Raw genomic sequence first — 16,189 nt, 5'->3', positions numbered from 1 at the left:
TATCATCTTTCCAAATTTTCTCTGAAGTTTTCAAAAGAAACAAATACACAGGGTAAGGAAGGCAAGGAAGAACAGGGCTATTCTTATTGCTGAGATAGTAAGAAAAGCCCCAGCTGGCCTCTAGGTGATATAGAGGTATTTGTTGTGGTCTAACCATGTAACCTTGAGAAAGTCATTAGTTCTTCTAAGCCTCATTTCCATATTTATACAGGGGAATTGTATAATGTTTCTACCTTCCTAAAGCTATAATCAAATAAGGTACTGGATAGAGAAGCATATCATAAGCTCTAAAAAACTGTACAAATATACCATGTTATTCATTCCATAAATACTTATTAAATACCTACTGTGTACCAGACACTGTCCTAAGGATAAGGATAAAATAATCAAATAAGATGTGATCTCTATTGGTGAGGAACTAACAGTTCACCAAGGAGAGACAGACCTGGGAACCACTTAAGTACAGTAAAGCATCATAGGTGTGCAGAGGTAGAACATTCCAGGTATAGCTGTGGAACTGGATTGCTGAGATGGAATGTGCAAACTGCTTTTAGAGTTGAGAAATTCTGAAGACACACGGTTGTAAAGATCATCTATGTTCAAGTTGAGGCTACCCACAATAGGGAGGGAATTAAGAGGAAAAAAGTTTGACCCAGTTGCCAAAGTCCTTATTAAATAGGTGGAATGGTGACGAAAAGTCAGTAGGTGGCAGAACTGGGGATTGGACAAGTGTGGCATGAGCAGATGACATGAGACTCCAGGGAGGGGGATGGCTGGTGATATGAAAATGGCAAGGAATGGCCTGGAAGCAGCACTGTGGAGCCAGGCTTAGGGCTTGGGCTATGGCAGTATGAACAGACTTCTCTTGAGGGGCTGAAAGGGTATAAGTCCTGGGGGAAGAGCTAGACAACAGGTGGAACAGGAGGAGGGAAGAAGAGTAGTGAGAGTGGGGCTTCCCTGGTGGCACAGTGGTAGAGCGTCCGCCTGCCGATGCAGGGGACACGGGTTCGTGCCCCGGTCCAGGAAGATCCCACAGGCCGCGGGGCGGCTGGGCCCGTGAGCCATGGCCGCTGAGCCTGCGCGTCCGGAGCCTGTGCTCCGCGGCGGGAGAGGCCACAACGGTGAAGGGCCCGCGGACCGAAAGGAAAAAAAAAAAAAAAAAAAAGAGTATGTGAGAAGGGTAAGCATGTGGGGCTTCCAATAATAGCAATAGCTGTCATTTATTGAGCACCTAGGATGTGCCAGGTACTGTACTTGGTTGTTTTATACATTTAGTCCTCATAGGATGCTACAAACTAATTACTGTCATCTGGATTTTACAAGTAAGGGCATAAGGTACAAAGAGGCCACGTGCATCATTTAGGGTCACATAGCAAGTCCACATTAGAATCTCTGAAGCCACATCTGCCTGACTGCAAAGCTGTGCTTTTGTACTACTCCACATGTCTTCAGAAAGATTCAGAGAACACCATGGGAGGGATTTGGAGGGAAATCAGAGAAGAAGGGAAGAATCCGAGGGAGGAATCAGAGTCATACGGGAATGAAAATACAGCAGATGAGCAGAGTATTGGCCAGAGTCATACGGGAATGAAAATACAGCAGATGAGCAGAGTATTGGCCAGAGATGCTTGCATTTTTGCTGGGGGCTGAAAATGCCAGGGCCCTGAGGACTGCAGTCACTGAGACCTCTGGCAGAGTTGAGGCCTAGTGAGGTTAGTGATTGCCTTGCTGCAGGTCCCGGGGGAGCGCTGTTGTGAAGGTGTTCTGCTGTCTTTGAAGAGAATTCTCCCAGGCTATTAGCGAAGAGGGTCAGCCTTTCCTGACTCTTCTGCTCCTGGTGGGGTAGTCTGAAGAGGCTTAGCTTCCTGAGTGTCAGTGGTCAGTCTTTTAGCCCAGATAATGGAGAGCAGAGAAGAAACTGTGGGATGACCTCTCACTTGCATGAAGGGTGGGAGCCAATCAGATTTGGGGTGCCTTGGCCACTTTGTACTTGGGGACCTCTGGAGCTGTGTGGTGCAAGCTGGAATTTTCATTAGACTATGGTGAAAAGCAAACACATGTATCAGCCTCGCCCAGGTGGCAGTTACCAGTTACTGTCCAAGACAACTTTTTAACAGATTCTGGGGAAGAAAATATTTTTTCCTTCCTCACCATCCTGGCACAGCTAAATGTCCTACTTTCCTTTACTAGGGGACAGTTAATGCTACATCTGAAACTGCAATTCCCCATGCCCCTTGAAGAAAGGTAGTACATTGACTGTGGGCACAGGCCAGGACCAGAGACTTTTCTGGAAGCAAGCTTTGATACTTGAGGGCAGTAGCAGTCCAGCTCTGCAGCCAGGTAAGAGTGGCCTCAGGTGAGGGAGATCAGGTTAGAAGAAGCAAAGAAAAGGCAGAGGATGAGTAAGTAACTGAAGGAAAGTTATGACTCTCACAACCTTGCTTTCAGTTAAGTGCTTCTGCTGGAATTCTTGTTTGCGGTAAAAATAAATATGCCCTTCAAAGTAACACATGTGCCATCTGATCCAGTTCATCACAGGAGGGGTTGGGCCAGTGAGAGAATAAAGAAATGCCTGCAGAAAGGGGATAATAAGGAAAGAGAAGTGGAAGTAGCCTTTAAAGCCTGCGCTTTGCATAGAATGCTTGCAGAAGAGATTGGATCTTTCTGCTTCTTCAAGGGTGGAAGGTTTTCTTTTTCCCTTGAATCATGCCAGCACTTTATCTGTACCTCTGTTGTGACATTTTTCATATTCTACACTGTTTTATAGTTTTTAGGTTTTTTCTACTTCTACCAAACTGGTAATTCTACCCCCCACAGTGCTTTGCATTCAGTAGCTACTCAGTGTTCGACTGAAAGAACGAACCCCAGGACACAGTGATTCCTCTGAATTTGTTAGCTCTTTACTTGGCCACCAAAGATGACACTTCGCAAAGCCAGCTTTCTCCTTTTTCTGGGATCAGGGACTAAATCATATAAGAAGTGTTCTATAATGCTTTGAGTGTGTAGGAGAGAGATTTTCTCTTTAGGGAATGTTGCTAAGCCCTCTCATCAAAAATAGCCTTTCCATCTACGTCCAAGCTCTGTCAGGGCAGAGCTGATTGGCAAGGGTAGTTCAAAGGAAAAAGCGATGTAATGCCTTCTGCTCACGGTGGTGCAGGTGCCAGTGGAGGAGGAAAATGTGTGTGGTTGAGGTTCGGGATGCTAAGTGCTATAAAAATGGAGCCAACCAACTGACCAGGGTGCATAGATCTATATTTTGTGAAATACCTTCCCCGACCTTTGTAGATTCCTTTCTATATTCCTGTGCACTCTGTGACCCCAGGCTAGGAGTCTTCAAAAAGCAGCTGGTGATTAGAAATGTCACTGTATAAGCAGAGTAAGTGGCCCTTTAAGAGGGGCCCACTTAGACCATGGAGATGGCAGAAGCTTAGAACGGCAAGAGCAGAGGGAACAGGGAGAGCCAGCCAGAAAGACACATGTGGAACCCTGAGTCCTGAGCAGAGCAGCTCCTTTCTGAAGGCTGCTGTCGCTCCTTTGGGAAATGCTACGCAGGTATTGACAGGGAACCAAATCAGTGACAGGATAGCCATTTTAATGTTTGCAAAATCTACTCTAAGCATGAGTCCCTCTGTGTAACTAAAGATCTAGAGTCTTTAGGGTTTTTTTCCTCAAATCTTGAATCTGACCTTCCTTGGAAAGTTGGAAGTACTGATCGGGCAGGTAACAGCAATCATTCTGAGTGTCGAGCAAAAAGGAGGCATAAGCAGTGAAGGACCAAAGTTGGGATGGGGAGATGCACGTTGGCTGCCAGCATGGACTGTTCTTAGGAGTTCTAGAATGGTCACTTACAGTGGCTATTACAAAATGTCCCCTGGAAAATTTAAACAGGAAAACATTTGGGTTTGCCCTGCCTGGCTTTGCAATAAGCATGTTTGTCCAGATAACAAATTGTTGCACTAAAATGGATCTGTCTCATCTACCCTAAAGAAAAGCATCTTTGTACCCTGTGTGTTCAAGGCATTATCAATGATCTTTACATAAAGATCAGCCCCTGTTAATAAAAGCCATGAGCAAGACCCTGCCAAGATTCCCACAGTTTGTTTAATCAGCTGCATTAACGCAGAGGTTTTCAATTAATAGAAATGTCCATTTGTACCCCTTATTTGCTTATAGACCCAGAGGCCAAGTCACCAAATTGGGGCTCCCAGTCATCCTCTGCAGAGAGCTGCCTTCTCACTTCCCTGCCATGAAGATCACTGCTGTCTGTTTGTGTCTGGGTAGGAGAGGGCAGGCTCCAGTGAAGGTAGCCTCTCTGCCCATCCCACCACCAGTCCTGCCAAGTTTCAGGGGGGGCGCTGCATAGAAGCTGGCTCAGGCAGCTTCTGACCTTCTGGACTGGTTGGAGGCCCCTTCGCTGAATGGCCCACCCTGACCTCTGCCCAAAGCAAGAGACAGAAGACCAAGATGACATAGCTGCGGTCACACAAAGCCCGTTAACTACATTGGCTGTCTGTTTATTCAGGAACTCTGAACTTCTTTTTTTAACAAGAAATTTGAACCACATTTTGTTTGAGATATTCCAGAGAGATGTAGCAATGTAGTTTCCATTTTATACACTTTTAAACAAAACTGTTAGCGGTTCACAACTTTGTTTAAAGAACAATGGCTTGGAGCAGAGGCCAGTCTTCTCAAGACCCAGAGGCCAGTGACCAAGGCAAAGAAGATTCTAGTGCAGAGCTGGCTGACCAAGGCCTGCGTTGAGGGCCTCTTCCCACTTTTCAGGAATGGCAGTGAGTTTGGCCCTGTTGCTTAGGTGATTTACATCAATGCCCTCAGCTTGCTAACTCTCCTCAAGTGGAAGAGAAGTTCAGGAAAACTGAGGATGAAAACAATCACTTCTATTATTTTTCCCTTACCTCAGAGACTGAGCCACCGTTTTTAGCATAGCTAGTTCACTGCCCAGCCTCTGGCATCCTTGTTTCTTCCCTTCCATGTTCTCTGCTTCTGTCATCACTTCTCTCTGTCACAGCCAAAACCTCACCTGTGCTTTCACTCTAATATTTCTATTAAAATATCTGCCTTTACCTAACTTTTTCCTCATGAGATAATTTATGTTTATAGGAAACCTCATGTATGAGTTTTTTTCCTGCTATAATTGGCTATAGCTATTACTCTTTTAGCCTTTTCTTGGCATGTCCACAAGAACATTTAACAAGTATTGTTTAAGTCTCATAAACATTCCTCTAAAAGTACACAAATATTTATGCCTATATCAATCTTCCTAGACTTTTTACAAAGCTGATTTAGTAGATAATGTATTCTCCAACCAAAGATTAAAATTGAAATAGCGCATAATTGGAGCTGACCAGGCTTCCCTGATGGCGCAGTGGTTGAGAGTCCGCCTGCTGATGCAGGGGACGCGGGTTTGTGCCCCAGTCCAGGAAGATCCCACATGCCGCGGAGTGGCTGGGCCCGTGAGCCATGGCCGCTGAGCCTGTGCGTCCGGAGCCTGTGCTCCACAACGGGAGAGGCCACAGCAGTGAGAGGCCCACGTACCACAAAAAAAAAAAAAAAAAAATTGGAGCTGACCAATAATGTAGATTTGGGGTTGGCAACATTCAGTTTCCAAGTACATAAAACACGTATGAATTACAGGAATTTAGTTTAGTAACATCCTTTTTTACATATGTTTTTGAAAACTCAGTTTACCCTCCAGGAAGGCCTTTCTTTTGGATCAATTGCAATTTCTATTTAACTTCACAGCTTACAAGTAAGACTGTGAGTAAAATATTAACAAATTCTGGGGCAAAGGGAATTCCAAGAAGACTCAGTAATCATTGAAAAGGGTAGTTAAAGAGCTGAACAATTAACCATTTTTAATGTAAAACAAAGCATTTCTCATGTATCCTTTAAGCAATACTGACAAGGTATTTCCTGGAGATTAATGATGGTCTGAGTTAATGGGCTGGGGGAAGGTCATTAATCCTTTACACAGAGGTAGTTTGGAAAGTAGGAAAGAAAAACAACTGCTAGGTCAAGATGATACAATCCCAGGAGATGTTTCAGATTAGTTACCTTTGCAGAAGCCCATACTTAACTCTTGTTCTCACCACCCACTTCTCCACAAACAAAACCCTTTTTAATCAGTGAGCTTCCTCTTCTGGCTCTTTCTCACATAAAACTCATCTTGGAAGTCATTTGTTTTCACGTTGCTTCTCGCCCATCAGACTCATTTATTGGTGTGAACAGAGTTGTGCTTGGGAGTCTAGAAACCAAGGCAGTCAGAATATACTTCCTATGGTTTCAATTAAATAATACATCCAGGGCTTCCCTGGTGGCACAGTGGTTGAGAGTCCACCTGCCGATGCAGGGGACACGGGTTCGTTCCCTGGTCCGGGAAGATCCCACATGCCGCAGAGCGGCTGGGCCCATGAGCCATGGCTGCTGAGCCATGGCCGCTGGGCCTGCGCATCCGGAGCCTGTGCTCCGCAACGGGAGAGGCCACAACAGTGAGAGGCCTGCATACAGAAAAAAAAAAAAACAACCCATGACCCATCTATGTGTGCTAGGCATAAGATATGCAGGAAATATGAAATTACTGTCAGTGATAGGCTGGGGTTAATGGAACAATCAGACCTAAACACCTCCTCAGTAAATCAGAAGAGATTGATTCATCATAAGGACACAGAAACAAGTCGGGACAGTCAGGATACCATTACAAGCAGAATTGCATGCTTCCAGACTGCAGAATATCACCAGAGATGTACACTTATTGATGATGTCTGACTTTGTGGAATCTCATTCCTCCTCCAGGCCAGTCTAGGCTGCACCCATTCTGCAAATCTGCTAATCTGGATCTGTTTCAACAATCCTCCCATCTGGACAGATTTATTAATCTCAGGATTAAGCAAGGTACAGTAGGACCTCTGGGGCAAGGACTCTGGTGGAGATAGTGAGAAACAGTGGCAGAGGATCTAGAGCTAACTGGTGGAGGATTGTTCCAAGAAGCCCTACTTTGGCTTTTTACCCAAAGAACAGTTGAGACCTAGAGAATGATCACTTAGTTAAAAAAAAAGAAAAAAAGGTCTGCCTTCATGCATGGGCATCATCTTCTGTAACTGTGTGTCCTTGTGAGAGTTTTAGATTCAGAAGTTGTACCCTACCCTGTGCTAGGGCATGTTGCTCACCTTCCTGCTGGGAATGCGAACTCCCTTTGGAATCCTTTAGATGAGTTAAATGCCATCTGATTCACTCAAGTTGTGTTTGACTGGCTGTTCCACTAATCCCAGGCTGATACTCTGATCCCTATAGTATGTTTTCACATTTTTGGAAATTTTTAAATACCAGAGGTTATTTTGCTGTTTAAAAAAACTGCTGAAGATTAATAAGATAGCAGAAATATGCTAAAGGAAACACCAAGGAAAATGTTTTCTGGTCACTAGGGCAATGGATTGAAATGCAAAAGCCCCACTAAAATGGTGATGGGCATTTTGCCACTAACGTGTATCTGATCTAACCCTGAAAGCATTAAGTTCTTATAGATTTTGTGACAGAGCCAAGAGAAGTAAATTTGTAGCTACCAGTTCACACTGAACTACTGTTTTAGTGTTGCAAGTACAGGTGAAAAATCTTTATTTTCTTCCATACTGCTTAAAAAAAATTCCTTGTTTATATACAGATTAGTTCCACTAGACCTAGCTGAACTTTTTGAGTTCTTTTCTCAACTGAAATTGCCTTTTACAAATGAACTATCCAGATGTGGATGGGAACATAATAATAGAATTACGTGCTGAAATAACAGATTATTTTGGTCATGATTGCAGTTTTATGATAACATCTGGGGAAATTACTAAGTGCATGTGAATTTGAGGTAAACTAAAGTTTTTCTCCCTTCAGTAGGCATTATGGCCTCTTTTGGCACTTTTTTGTTATTGGAATTTGCTGGTTACTTTGCTTACTTTAATAGTGATGGATCCACAACTCTGTCATGGTTTGAACTGGAGCTTTCCTTCCACACAATTGGCAGGTATTAATGCATCAGGACAGTCTGTCTGAAACCTGACCTAACCACTTAACAGTAAAATAGTAAAACTTGCTATTTTGTGTGTACAAATGCTGTCTTTCCAAATTAGGAAAGAAGATATAAAACCCTGTGGAAGTGCCTTGTTTTAAAAGGAGTAATTTAATGCTCTACCATTAACATTCTCCCAAGGTACTGTTACATAAATAATTACTGGTACACAGGAAGAGTCATTTCCCATTCTGGAATAATTTGCACACATTAGGAATTTCATTGTCTCCTCAAAATCCTCTGGGCTGTGGGCCCATAAATTATCACATTTTGATGGAACTTCCATTACACAATCTAAATTTTATGGGAGGAGAGGGCAAAAGAATTGCAAAAAAAAAAAAGAGTAATAGTGACTTGCTTATGGCTAGAGAATCTCAAGGAAGGGAAAAGGATATTCCTACTTAATTTAACATAGGTCAAAGAAATTTGTGGTTTACCTTTAATAATCAACTTTCTGGAATTTTTTTTAAGCCCAAACCACAAAATTTGGCATTTTAAACTCACACCTGTCTGGGGGCATATAGTGTCTAAAGCAGTGGTTCTTAGGGTCCCAAAGAAAACACATCATTCAAATTCCAGTTCCCTTGGTTTCTAGGTGACATTTCTAGCCCAAGACTTCTTAATTTGGTCCAAGGGATCCAAATTTTGTGTCTGTGTGTATCCTGGGTCTTGTAACATTTATCAGCTTCTCAGAAAGACCTGACATACCACACTTTCAAGACTGAATTTTGTTAGACCCAATCTATAACACCATGGTGGGAGTTTTCTGTATTATTAATAATGATAATAATATCTCCTGATTACTGAGCACTTATTATTTGCCACTAACTGTACTTAACCCTTTATATTTCTCATTTATTGTTCCCCAAAACGCAAGTACAATTATTATCTCCATTTTATGATTGAGGAAACTTAAACTTTGAGAGGTTAAGTAACTTTTTGAAGACCACACAGAATTAGAATTAAAACCCATGATGCCATCTGGAAAAATGCATGCTCTTAAGCATTATGCATTATGATAATGAGTACATCCATTTACTGGTTTAGTACTAACTGGGATTTTGTTTGATATTGATATATATTCAGAGAGCCCTCACTCTGTTCTAGTGGTTCGGCGTGACTCCTTATCTAGATTTTACTATATAATTCTGAGATCAAAATTGGGTTGCCTGGCATTTGCTTGTTACAAAAGTAAGTAAATAAATGGACAAGTATATGCTCCTTCCAAATATGGCCTGAGTCATCTTCTTTTGTGATACCCTCCCATATTGAGTATAGGCAGTGGTGCCTGTTGGTTTTGACAGATATTGAACATGCAATAATGTCTCTGTTACTAAAATCAGCTGATATTCCCTTGTAATTGTATATTTATCAGGCAACTATGTATATTTGGAGGCAGCTACTTGAAGTTTTCTGCGTTTTTTTTTGCCTGGTGGCTTTTTACATTAGTGCAATTTTGATAGGCATTGTTACACAAGAGTAGAGAGTTGAATTTCTGTAGGTTGATCATTTTTAGCTATCTTAGAAAAACAGGCATATTTCTCTGCCACTAACTAGTTCTAAGACCTTGGGAAAACTTCCTCAGGCTTCAATTCTTCATCTGTGAAATGAGAGGAGCAGACCATATCAGTTATTTTCTAAGGATTCTTTTTCCTTTGTTTATTTTAGTACCCTAAAATTTCTTTATTTTTTTTCACTGAAAATCTATGATAATGAATACATCCATTTAGTGGTTTAGTTCTAACTGGGATTTTGTTTGATATTGGTGTATTCAGTTCAGACAGCCCTTATTCTGTTCTTACTCTGTTCTAGTGGTTCGGCGGACTTGTATGCTTTGTGCACTATTTCCCCTTGAATATGTGTGAGCACATATATGTTGCTCTTGTAAAATCTTAAACAAAAGATATAACTATGGAATACCTGAATAATCTTGGAGTCTTGGTTTTGGTTGTTTTCCTGGGAAGCTGGGCCAATTCATTGGGAAACTTGAACTTCCCAAGCTTCCAGATGACACTTTGTTATTGTGCCTTCAGGTCTCCTCTTGTGTTAGGAAGGGTGAAACTCCATAAACAGATGAATCTTGTGACCAAACTTCTCCCCCCATCTCCCTAAACAAGGAGTCTGCCATGTATACAGCGCACCAGACTGAGAATTGGGGCACTTGATTTCTACACCCCAGTCCTCTACAGCAATAAGCCTCTATAATTTGATCATTTCAGGTATGTGTTCTCCATTTAGGGTGACCCACTACCCTGGTTTTCCCAGGACAGTCCTGATTTTAGCACTGAAAGTCCTGAAGCCTGGGAAATCCCTCAGTCCCAGGTGCACCTGGACAATTGGTTACCATACCTCCTTTATTTTTCCAGAACTGGATCCAAGCAGCAGATTCCAGCACTTCTGCTTTGTTGAATCTCCTGAAGAGTACAAATGTATCTTTTAAACTAAGAGATTGGGCAACTCTGGTTCAGATTCATAGATGTGTGGTGGACTATTAGAGATACAGAATTTCAACAGACCAAGGAAGACTGTATAAATTTTAGAGGAATTTACAGATACTTAGCTTAAAAGATTTTTAAAAGAAAGAATTTTTTGTTTTATGTTGCCTTCATTCTTTTCAACTCTATCTCTTCAGGGAGGGTGGTGAGGTATCTTAGAGGATACCTTTCTCTGATTGTCGAAGTTCAAGTGGTAAATCACCATTTGCTATCATCAGACAATCCTAAATGTCCCTAATATACAAAGGTGTTCTTGTCAGCAATATTCCAAGCATAATAAGTAGAATATAGGGTTAGATTAATGGGCACTAGCACAAATAGTTATGTATTATCCTGACTCTAGCCAAATGATTTTATTTATTCTTTCATACTTTTAGCCAAAATTTGCCAAATAAGAATTGTGATGGGAAATATTAGTGATTTTTAAAAAAATCCAAGTTCTAAATTGTTTTAATTTTATTTAAGAAACAAATCTCCATCTCGATTCCATGATTTTTCTCCCCAGCATGAAGTTATTTTTGCACTGGTTGGGGGGAAATACACTAATTTAAATTCTGAACTACTAACTGCATCTGCTTAGGATCTAAAACTGAAATGGAAAACACAAGGCTTAACCCCACATGCTCCCTGATCAAATGCAAATGTTCTTAAAATAGCTACGCGTGAAGATGTTTGGAGCAGCTGAAAACTAAGGAGCTCGTGTCCCTAGTCACAACCTGGCAGTTTAATACCATGGCTCAGAGGCAGCTGCCTCTGTCTCTTTCTGTTTCAGGGCCTGGAGCAGCAGCTCCTAGAAGAAGCACAGAAGCAGCCTCTGCTTTATCCACACTCCTATCCTCCCCTGAATTCTACTTTCCTAGTCAAAGGATCGGCCCTAGATCTGTCAGGGAGATCTAAGACATTCTTTCCAAGCCCTGAGAGAAAAGTAGCTAAAAGCCTCCAAACAATTACCATAAACCTTAAATAGGCACAAAACAAATTCCAGGAAAAAATGTAAGGAAGAAATAAAGTGCATTCGATTGATCATAGCTAGTAGTAACAGACAGTACTAGCTATGAGTGGTACCCTACACACTGTTGCCTTCAGTATCTCAGTTGCCAGCAGATCAGTTTACTCTCTTAAAATCCACCAGGAAGACCTTCTTCACTCACTCAAGACTGGTCTGTTCAGCTCTGCCTATCTTGATATAGCTCTCAGTTAACAGATATATCTCAGTTGATATAGCTCTCAGGTTACCATTTTCCCCCATATAAAATTTTTTCCTGTGATATTTTCTCTTACCCATGATAAACTGCTTCTCCCAAGGGCCCACTTATGCTTCCAGCCCAGCAGGATCTGGGCTGGGTGGACAATTGGTCTAATCTGATTTGACAGCTTTTTATGTTGCCAGGCTTTTGGTACTAACCAGCAGTTTAAAATTCCATTTGCATTCACATGTAGGTGAGTATACTATTATACTATCCCGTTCCCTTCCTAAAAAGAAGAAAAAAGCAGTAGCTTATATCTCTTTTAGAAACTAAACTGATATTTTTGAGGACCTGAGGAAAGACCTGTAGGGTGTGTATGTAGAAGGGAACGGAGGCAGGAAGAGGATAGGGTGTGGGGAGGCCTGAAACTCTCCTATCGTCAGTTCCCAGTTTGCTGCTCCCACCTTCAAACAGTAGTCCAAACTGTGAGTACTTATGTTGAAAGCTCAGAATTTTTCTAGTCCTTCATTTGAGAAATTACTTAATGAGACTGTGCATTAGAGAGAACCTTAGCTGGGCTGGTCCCTTAAAGGTCTAAAACTTAGTTTTTCCATCTGCTGAACAGGGAGTAATACCTGCCTTTCCTATCATGCCGGGTCACCTTAGGATCAAGTGAGTAACGGATATTCGAATTCTGTAAACAATGTAGGACACCTCCTAGGTGTAAAATGACACTGTTGTTAAGATTGGTGCCATTATACAAAGTTTCCTCAACCAAGATGAGAAACACGGTATTCTGCTCTTTTAGTTGTAGCCTCCGGTCAGACAGATTAGACAGAAACATCTTGAACTTTCGTCAGATTTGAGACCCAGATAGCTATGAGGCTATCATACAAATTTTGCTCTAATGTCCTCCTTAGGGACTTCTTGTCCGACCCAATTCTGAAGAAGCAAACTATCAGTATGTGAACCTATTGTCTGACATCTGTATTTAGAACAGAAATGTCAGCGTCCCTCAAAGAAGACTCAAGTATTTGCACTAAAATGTATATTCCAATCCTATTATTTGATTATTTGGTCCCTGGAATTGTCCCCCTATCTTGCAGACACTAAATAAACTATTTTAAGTAGGAAAAATTGTTTTCTGATCTTTTAATTAGAAATAAAGTTGAAAATACCATGGTAAACAACATGAACAATATAAAGGTTCAAATCACTAATAATCAGCCCCTCCGTGAAGATTTCTACACTCAGAGCATGTAGAAACTACGTTTGCCCCATTCACTGCTGTATCCCCGGTAACCCAGCACATAGTAGGCACTCTAAGCGTTTGTTGAATGAATGAATAAATGAGCAAACTAATTTAAGCCCTTTTACTATAGAAGTGTTCTACCTAATTATAATGAAACAAAAAAAAGTTATTCTGTGCTCAGTATGAATGGCTATTAAATGCTGGTGGCCACTAGTTCTGTCCTAAGGCAAATAAAAGCAACTAACATTTTTTTCTTTAAATATTTTTTAATGTAACATACTGAAGAGGCAAGGCATGTATTTCAGTAGTAATGAAAATTTTCCTTTACGTTAAGACAAGGAATAACATGGACTCTATTCTGAAGAATACAGGGCCCTTTACTTTTGTTTTTCCCTGTTCCTGGACCTGACAAACTCTTGGCACATTGCAACGTCTGTCTCATACAATAGGCAAATGGATCGTCATTTTGAAGCCACAATAAAGTATCTCCATCTCCAATGGCAATGCCACTATCTGAGACCAATTCTTGGCTAACAAATTTTTTACTTCAATAACAAAAAAGTTTAAGCAAAAAAGACAACTACATATGAACTTTAACAGAAGCTAAAAATTTTTTTGCACTTCTTTGCTTATAATCAATACTTTCCTTCATCGCAGAATTTTTACAGAGTATTTTTGCATTGGTTATCATAAGAACCCAAACTCTACATTGCTTTGGGAAATTACCTGAAAAAACTCTTCCAAGAGTAGACCTGTCTTAATTGCCCTACATATTTGTCTTAAAGAAGTAGAAATAGCCCATGAATATTATTGCTGCTATTTTTCAATAGCAAAGAGTTCTTGAAGTGTTTATGCTGATTTTTTTTTTTTTTTTTTTTTTTTTGGCTGTGTTGGGTCTTCGTTTCTGTGCGAGGGCTTTCTCTTGTTGCAGCAAGCAGGGGCCACTCTTCATCGTGGTGCACGGGCCTCTCACTATCGCGGCCTCTCTTTTTGCGGAGCACAGGCTCCAGACGTGCAGGCTCAGTAGTTGTGGCTCACGGGGTTAGTTGCTCTGCGGCATGTGGGATCTTCCCAGACCAGGGCTTGAACCCGTGTCCCCTGCATTGGCAGGCAGATTCTCAACCACTGCACCACCATGGAAGCCCTATGCTGATTTTTAATTACGTATAATGTGAGTTTCATAATAGCATCAACTGATAACTGTAGAGATATATTTACCTGGAATATTTGGTTTTGAGGGATAGAAGATTGATATATTGGAATGTGTCACCATAGGAAAAGCATTTTTAGCTGCAGCTAGAGGAACATTGTCATAGTTTGGAAGAGCTCTCTCCAGTAATACGCTACTCCCTGCTCTCCCTTACTACAAACCTAATATACACATGAAACATGGTGAATGTAGCTAAGCAGTATATGTATTGCTTTTCTTGCAGTTCTTCCTGAGACTTGCATAGATATTGAAGATATGTGATCATCAGTTGATATGTGATTGAATATGTCACAAGAAATTTAGCTGAACACGTATCTCTCTTGAATGGGGATCTGTACTCCAAACTATGCATTCACCCTAAACATTGACTAATACTCCCACTGAGCAAGTACAGCAAGCAGAACTTTCTCTGGTATCATTTGGCAGCAATCTGGCATTATTTCCCATTGACACTGAGATTTGTTGTGCCATAGATACCCAATCATGTTCCTTGGGGTTATAGGTGTCTTCCAAGACCTTCCAAAACCCTACCTCAAAAATGTGCTTCTGTTTTCTGGCCCTCATTCATCAAATCTTAGCATCAAAGAAACATGAACAAAAAGTAAAGAAAAAAGAATACTTCTAGTTGCCATTTTAAGATGCTGGTTTCTTCTGTCTTTCCATGAAAAGAGAATTCCTCCTCTCCCGTCTAGCCTATCCAGTATACTTCTCCATTGTTATCACATTTTTGATGATTTTGAAATTATGTATTAATCATTTACATCAGTTTACAAAATCAAGCTATTAACAAGGAAAGTCATATGCCCAAACCATTTTAAAAAAATTTTTGACCAGTTGTCTTACTCTAAAGAGGATAACAATTTCAGATTTTATTTTGGTCTTCTTTCATACCTACCAGTTTATCAAAACATACCTACTGTCAGGATAGTTCCTCTATTTTGCAAGCAGCTGTTACTCATATTAGCCTAAAAGTCATCATCCTTCATAAGCCCTTAATCACACCTGAGATTTACTCTATTCCTCTGTATAATGCCCAGAAGCTCTTGCTCCTGGAGAGCAGTGTTGGCAGTTCCTGGTTGTTGGATAACACAGAAACATCCCCAAAGCCTCTTCTCAGTAGCAATAGGGACACTTACCTTACCGTGCAGGTGCCTTTGCTTGATCACACCCAGTGGTCCTCTCTTCTCATCCCCACCAAAATCCAATAGTGGCATCCAGGGACCAACAACGTTTTCTTCTTTTTTTTTTGGACACCCTCTCAGTTTTTGTTTTGCAGGCTTCAAAGCCAAGGAGAGCTTGCAACCAGGGGCCACTGAGAGTTCCGCAGAGGAGAGGCAGTGGGGAGCCCAACACTGACTGGGCCCAAACACTAAATATAACCCTCCTCCCTCTCCAGGCAGTGTCCTTCATACTCTGAAGACAGGCGACCTTGCAGGATCCCTCACCCCACAGCTTGCCAGTCTCCACGGAAGAAAGGGTCTAACCATACTGAGCTGCTGGATGAGGCGACCCAAAAGCCAGAAGCCATCTGCCCAGAGCAGACAAGTAGAGGCAGGTATAGGCTCCACGAGTGTGTCTGTGTGTATGTGTTTGTGTGTATGTTGGCATGCCTGTGCCCAGCAGCTGCTCTCCAGATTAGGAGACAGCACTCTTTGGCAGGCAACTCTGAAACTACCCTCTTGGATAATTTCAAATTCATGTGCACATCTTGGCCGAGAGAAGAAACCTCCCAGGCACAACCTGAGTCCCCTTCTCTGCCTTGTCACTGCCCCAGATACACGGTGAACCACAAACAAACAGCAGTGCCAGCATCTTAAGAACAGATGACCCAGTGGACATTAGACTGCACCTCATTTTGTACCCTGTAGCCAATAACTGATGCAAGCCTCCTTCAAGGTTTAGGTAACAAGGGCATGCCCTCTTCTTTGACAGTCATAACCCAAGGCACTGCAGAAATTCGCTATTATTAACGCT

General features: G+C 41.6%; 1 protein-coding gene across 2 annotated transcripts in view; it reads left to right on the top strand.

The window, feature by feature from the left end:
- CMSS1 (cms1 ribosomal small subunit homolog) overlaps positions 1–16,189 on the top strand; it is a 392,023-nt gene that overhangs the window by 299,356 nt on the left and 76,478 nt on the right. Inside the window, exon 2 of one of the 2 annotated variants that reach the window (XM_082625503.1) lies at positions 15,612–15,770. The exons of the other annotated variant lie outside the window; for it this stretch is intronic. Coding sequence (XP_082481629.1) covers positions 15,612–15,770 — 159 coding nt within the window. The remainder of the gene's footprint in view (positions 1–15,611; positions 15,771–16,189) is intronic. 2 annotated transcript variants of the gene reach the window in all.

This window comes from Mesoplodon mirus (assembly GCF_964341445.2).
Source record: "Mesoplodon mirus genome assembly, chromosome: 6".
NCBI lineage: Eukaryota > Metazoa > Chordata > Mammalia > Artiodactyla > Ziphiidae > Mesoplodon > Mesoplodon mirus.
Note: the sequence above shows the minus strand (reverse complement) of the source record. Positions and strands in the feature narration are given on the sequence as shown.